Source organism: Austrofundulus limnaeus, unplaced genomic scaffold (genome assembly GCF_001266775.1).
Source record: "Austrofundulus limnaeus strain Quisiro unplaced genomic scaffold, Austrofundulus_limnaeus-1.0 Scaffold74, whole genome shotgun sequence".
NCBI classification, from domain to species: domain Eukaryota; kingdom Metazoa; phylum Chordata; class Actinopteri; order Cyprinodontiformes; family Rivulidae; genus Austrofundulus; species Austrofundulus limnaeus.
In genome coordinates, this window is record NW_013952476.1 from 1,109,913 (window position 1) to 1,116,703 (window position 6,791).

At 40.4% G+C, this 6,791-nt stretch overlaps 1 protein-coding gene across 3 annotated transcripts in view; it reads left to right on the forward strand.

Annotated features, from left to right (window-relative positions):
• cep192 (centrosomal protein 192) overlaps positions 1-6,791 on the forward strand; it is a 47,772-nt gene that overhangs the window by 17,089 nt on the left and 23,892 nt on the right. For all 3 annotated transcript variants that reach the window (XM_014010851.1, XM_014010849.1, XM_014010850.1), the window contains exons 10-17: positions 45-198; positions 366-589; positions 3,193-3,312; positions 4,276-4,413; positions 4,492-4,744; positions 4,855-5,004; positions 5,089-5,153; positions 5,317-5,532. In XM_014010851.1, the coding sequence (XP_013866305.1) occupies positions 45-198; positions 366-589; positions 3,193-3,312; positions 4,276-4,413; positions 4,492-4,744; positions 4,855-5,004; positions 5,089-5,153; positions 5,317-5,532 (1,320 nt within the window). The remainder of the gene's footprint in view (positions 1-44; positions 199-365; positions 590-3,192; positions 3,313-4,275; positions 4,414-4,491; positions 4,745-4,854; positions 5,005-5,088; positions 5,154-5,316; positions 5,533-6,791) is intronic.

The window sequence follows — 6,791 nt, forward strand, 5'->3', positions numbered from 1 at the left end:
GTGTGTGTGTGTGTGTGTGTGTGTGTGTGTGTGTGTGGGCACAGGTTGGAGAAAGTAACCATTCGAGTTTCAGGCCAGGTTTAGAAGGGGGCAGTTCAGATGAGGAGGTGTCCACTGGTCATGCTGGTCTGTCTCTGCTGCCTGGYATTGAACAAAGGAGATCTGCTGAAGGACAAGTCATCAGCTCTCCTCCCACTGGTAGCTTTTACTGACACATTTTTCCGGCCTTTTTAAGTTCGTTATGTGTGGCASTTAATGCTGAGAGAAACCTCAACGCAGATTACTAGAGATTGTACTGCTTTGTGTGAACACAAGCCCCCCCACTACCCTTGCTTTTGACCACCAGTTTGTTATGTGTTTGTAAGCACCAGGAGATGGAGGAGGTGGAGACGGGAGCAGTGGCAGTGAGGCAAGTGGAAATGATGGTGGAGTTTCAACCATACCTCTTACATCCAACAACGTCCAGACCACCTACGACGCCCTGCGTGGTCTGGGGATAGTTGGGAGCAGTGTCATCAGTGAAGACGAGAACTCTGAGCTGAGAAACCTGCTAGAACATGGAAGGAATGGTCTTCCCAGACACATAGAGGTACAATCTGTAGTGAGCATGTGTGTAGCAAATCAATCTTTACTCCAMAATGAAAACGATGACTATAAAGTTTAAGACTTTGTGTATTTTATCCATTTGTGGAGAGRTGCTGGCCTTTGTGATTCTTTTGKTTTAATGGTTACTTTTTTGTATTCCACTGTTATCATTTTGCACACATGCACCTACCATATAGGGCTGTGTATTGGCAAGAATTTGGCGATACGATGCATATCGTGACAGAGGGGTCACAATACGATATATCCCGATATACTGTATTTTGATACTGTAAGGCGATATATTGCGACATATTACGATTTTTTTTGTCCAAAAATTCTATTTAAAAAAAACTCTTACTGGGGAAAAAAAGAAAAACCAAAAATAATTGTCTCAGAAAAATGTAATATTACATAGACATACGTTTGATACATTTAGTTGTGTTCTGCTTTCTATTTTATTTTATTTGTTTCATATTTCTTATTCCATCCATGTTTTCAATTGACTAAATTTGCCAATAAAAAGTTTGAAAATAATATTTTTGCAGCTTTTAGTTTTTAATATTAATTTACAATATGGTCACCCAACACTTAATAGTCTTTATGTTTTCATAAAGTTCAGTAAACAGATGATATGAAGCTGCTGCACACAGAGTTTCTGGGATCAGCTGACCTGCATCCAGAACATAATTTGCATAATTGTGGGTCGAACAGCAGGGCAGGTCCCGAAAATAAACAGTAAATAAACGGAGAAGCTAAACAACACAGTTAAACTGTTTTTGAAGCGAACACAACAGGATAAAGTAAATGGACTTTGATGCGATCATCAGCCGGACATTGAGAGCAACAGACAGAGTTTTATGTCACGGGGGGAGTGCCGAGCTCGCTCGAGGTGATAGACGCATGCGCTATATCTGCATGCCTGCCTGCCTAACTGCCTTCCGTAACGTTGGAAAAAAGAGCGCACAATACACTTAATTTGGCTTAAAATACAGACATTCTGACAAATAAGTAACTGTTTGTAACCTTACCTCAGCTTAGAAGGCAGAGGGTGTCGGTCTTTTCTGCTCAGATTCAGCTATCGAAGCACGAAGCTAATGTTTACTCACAATGCTAATGTCACCCTTACTCTCTGGCACTCAAGAGGTAGAGGAGCCAAATGGGTGGCTCATTGCTGCAAACTAGTGGTCAGAGGCTGAACTACAACATAAAAATGAACAGCTGGCAGGAAAGTTGACATTTTAAACCTTAATAAAAAATCGATACTGTATCAGGAAATGAAATATCGTAATATTTCAGTGTATTGATATTTTCTTACACCCCTACTACCATATGCACAAATCAGTTCATAAATAGGTATTTAACTTTAACATGTTTGTCTTTGCTGRCAGCTGTGTAAAGATTCTTCTTCCTCCTACAGTAAAATGAGGAGGAACCAGTYGCTCAGTCAGGCTCACAGCAATGCAAGCGTACCGAAACAAGGACACAAAAAAGAAAACATAAACTGGTCTGCTTGTGTTTTTCAGGAAAACAACAAATTTGTCAATTTGAGTAGAATTTACATCTGTTGTATTTTGAAATCTGGGATTGGCCAGCCCAGCTTTAATTAGTAATAGTAGGTTTTAAATCCACTCATCTTCTTATCATTAGCAGTGATTTAAAGTGGTTCCTAACCATTTTCTCACACAGCCTCCCTTCTTGCACCAACAGAAAAGCAGACCCCACCTCCCTCCATTCATCATACTTGTTTACATGTAAACATTGAACATAGTTTTTTCAATAAAGTTTTTTTTTTGACATAGTTATTACTAGCCAGTGCTTTGATCTTTTATACATCCCTCCATGGATTAGGTGTCAGGATGTTGTTTTAATCCAGACAAGAAGCTGACGACTCTGTCRTGGTTAGAGGTTAAAAACACAAGAATGACTCAAAATAAAGAATTTTATGTCTACTTGAAAATTAATCTTGTTTAAATTTTAGTAAAGATTTAATTTTCTCCTAAAGGGTGTGGCATATTGACTTATCTTCAGACCTTTTCATCTCACAAGTAGCTCCTTTTTTTTACTTTGTTCTCCAGTTTGCTTATAAAGTTTAATTCAGAGAGCGGTGCCAGCAGGGAATGGGTGTTTATTCTAAAACACATCAGTCTATTATTCACACAAATTTGTTTAATTTAATAATCATAATTCATTGATTTTTATAGTCCCTCATAAACAACACCTTCATGTTTAACCGCAGTAATGCAGTTAAACTTTAAATCAGTCTTTTGATAATCATTTGATGTGTAATTATTTTACACGTCTCAGATATTGTGATTGTCTCTGATATTAAAGCCTTGCTGCTGGACTGACTCATTGTTGTACCAGCTGGTGCAAACGAAGTGGGCTTCTTTGCATATCCAAAACGTATGGGTATGTAGTGACCAAAGCTGCTAGAGTACTGTTTGGAGGAAACAAATCGACCTGGAGAAGTTTATGACATTGGTTGCTGAGTTAAAGAATTGCTGTACAAGAAAAATGAATAAAATTCAAGGATGAACTGATGTGGATGTTCAGTACGTTCTGCATCTGTCCCTGTATGATTGTGGACGATGTCTGTGTGTTTGACAGATGGGTGACCGTGTGGGTCCTGTGGGAACTGGTGAGACCAGCTCCACTGTGGCGACATCTGCAGGATTTCAGAGACATTCTGTCAACYGGAGCACAGTGTTGGACCGACAAGTGGCCTTGGTGAGTGCGCGTAATCATCAGTGGGTAGTGGGTCATGGGTCTTTAAAACAGGCGCCCCCTTCCCTTTTTATTGTGTTGTCAAATGGCAAACTTTCTTTTAAACAATTTTTTTCTTTCCTAGAAAACAACTTATTACCTAATTTATTTTCAGAATAAAAACTAGAAATATCAATCCAATGCTGATACTTAYACGCCTAAGTTTTAAATGAAAATTATGCGCATTTTGTTTACACTCAGAGTGCATGATAGGGATGACTCTCAGATACTACCAACCCAAATTTGATCTCAGTATCTTTAAAAAAAAACTGACTGGGTTGCAGTCTTGGTTTTGCAAAGGTCAMTTAGCTGACAACAGACAAACATGCACAGGCAATTGCATTATTGCCAGCCTGTCATGTCGGTTAGTAATAAAAAATTAAAAATAAGAGTCGAACCAACGGCTAACTGAGGACCAAAATCATGGACCAGACAAAAAGAACCTTAAACAGGCAAGTAATTCCCTACAAGCATTTTTTAGCTTAACTAAGCACCAGTTGTACTAGCAGTACCACATCTTTCATTCAGAAGCTTTAAGATGCTTAAMTATAAAAGTCAAAGGATGCATGAGAAGAATACGAGAAACTCAAACTATTTTCTACAGAAGTAGGGAGCCTATAAAAAGTATTCATTCGCCTTGGATGTTCTATGCTTGCATTGCAGTCATATTTTTTAAAAAAAAATCTGTCTTTACCAAAATCACTTTCAAAAACACCTTCAGTGTTGAAGTGAAATCAAGTTTTTACAGAGTAATACCAATTAAATAACAAATAAGTATGCAAAATACGATATTGTATGAATAAGTCAGGGTGGATACATTAAGGTTTCCATGTTCCTGAACATCCTCATCAATGTGATGATTTCCTAATAGTCATTTTGCCCTTTTAAAATCACATCTCTTCCTTTTGGTTTAATTTTGAATCCAAGGATGCCATGGAAAGCACCAACTGTGGGCCTGCTGCTGATCAWATGCTGGACTCTATGTTCTGGAGAAGACCTCAGGATTCAACAAACCTGACTGTTTCTCACCTTCAAGGCACTCAGGGGAGCTTCCACCTCTCCCAGGTGAGTGTTACGTTACAGCTTCCACATTGCATGTTATTTTAGAGTCTGCATGCAGTCTACATATAAACTATGCTTTAGGTGCTGCTTCCTAACTGCGGTGAAGAGGAGGAGGAGGAGGACGAGGGAGTGGATGAGCTTGATGGGGCCAGACCCTCGTTGGGTTTGAAGGCAGGGCCCTGCTGTGATGTGGCTTCAGGTGTTTCGAGTGAGGATGACAATCCCCTCTCCACCTCCCTGGAACCCAAGTATTTCTCCCAGAGCTTCCAGGAAGAGCAGGAAGATTCAGACGAAGGGTGGGATCATTGTCCGGACAATCTGGAGTTTCAGCAGGGTTGGGTTTTTGTTTCATTTTTGCATCAACTCTAAGATGTTTCATGTATTGATTATGTGTATTTATTTATGAAGTTTTAAATGTAATACTCCCTGGTGACTCTTGCTCAGGAGCCAATGCTACTCACAGCATAGTTTACCAGAATGAAGAGGGACAGTGGGTGACAGATCTGGCGTATTACTCCAGCTTTCAGAAAGAGATGGATGGAAAAACAGTAGAGTGTGATGATCAGCTTCAGAATGAGGACTTTGTACCTGCCAGTACGTACAACTTCACAACTCTGTCAAACCTGAGAGTTTATGATTGGTTTACCTCTGTTTTTATTACTTTATCCTGCTTCACAGGTGATGCYATGGAGAAAATAATAAAGGACCAAGAGGAGTTTGAAAAAGAGCACCAGTTTATGCAGGTATATCTCAGAACTGATCTGATTTTTTTTTCTTTCAGTTGGCTGAGCTACGTTTCTACACTGTTTTCTAGAATCTTGTTGTGTAAATCAGCTTTAGGGATTCTCAACCAATCAGTGTGAAGCCCGTCCTCCTTCAGGTTTCTGAGTGTCTCTGTCCACACAGGAAGAGCAAATTGAACCAGCGAGCGGAAACGACACCTTTCCTGGTGATTCGTCCTGGAAGATTCCCACCAACAGCCACATCCTGATGAGGACGTCCCAGGTGTCCTCAGATTTTAGGCAGGGAGATGAAAGTTACCTGCGGTTGTCTTTGGGACAGTTTTTTGGGCATCGCTCTGAAGCCTTGGGCTGTTTGGGAAGCGCTGACGAGGTGAAAAGGGTCAGTAAATACTTTTTTGTTTAAGTGTAACAGTTTCTATRTCTGCCTGCCTGTTTTGGGTGTTGGTCAGTATAAAACACTGAAATGTTTCTTGCTGCTAATAGAAAGATCTTGTTGTTTGTAGCAGGTTCAGTTTGTATGACTCCCTCCAATCAGATACAGACACAAGTGATTTATTTTACGGGTTTATTGAAGTCTCCATCCTCTAGAAGTCTTCTTTAATCAGAAAGAACTTCTGCATGGAGACAGACTGCTTCCAGTGCAATATGTGTTCACTTGTGATGTGTTTTAATGATTTGACGGAGTCAAGGCAGAGCAAGTGCTGGCAGCACGGTGGTTCAGTGGTTAGAGCTGATGCCTCACTGCAAGAAGGTCCTGAGTTCATCCCTGGTTTGGACCTGGGGTCTTTGTGTGCGGATTGTGCATGTTGTCCTCATGCTTGTGTGAGTCTCCTCTACAGAACAAAAACATGTGTGATCATTTGCCTTCAGGCCCAGGCCTCCCTTGCACAAGGGTTCTCAATAGGATTTGCCTGGTTAAATAAAGATAAAACAAAATGAGCCAAGTAGGCCTGGGCAATAAAGCGAAAAATAACCGATACTGACATTTATGTCAATAACAGATGTCATTTTATCCATGTYGGTATTTTTGKTATTTAAAAAATGTGGAAAAGAGAAACCTGCTTGTTTTCTGTTGCAGTCTCGTTAAAGCAGCCCAGTCTGATACTGGTTCAAACGGACGCTGCTTTCAACAAATCAAACGAACCCCACAGCTTTATCCAGACAGAGCAGTGCAGGGCGGGTCTTTCTGATGTGCAGAAAGTCTGCAGGATAAACACCGGTCAGCCTGCAGCTCCTGTCCTGAGTGAACAAACCCYGTCCTCCACACTTCTCTCCCGAGCTACCTGAGACGTTGGTATCTAAAATCGAACACACTATAATATAAGTTTGTGTTCAGAGCGTCGTTATCTAACAGATATGTCCAACTTTGCTTACGTGACCAAACTCCTCTCCTCGACAGCGCTGTTATGGGAGTGAGGTGCACACAGGCTGAGTTGTTCTGTGTGAGCCACTGTTTCAGTTCTTCTAATGAAACATTAACTAACAGATGAACATTTGTTTGTCCCATATACCACCCCCCCCCAAAGAAAAAAAAAACGCTCTGTTCTTTTTGTATTTTAAATGTCTACAAATTTTATTCTTCACAAAATAGCTTGCTTATATTTAGAACCGTACTGTGACTGAACTGCTCTGTGATTC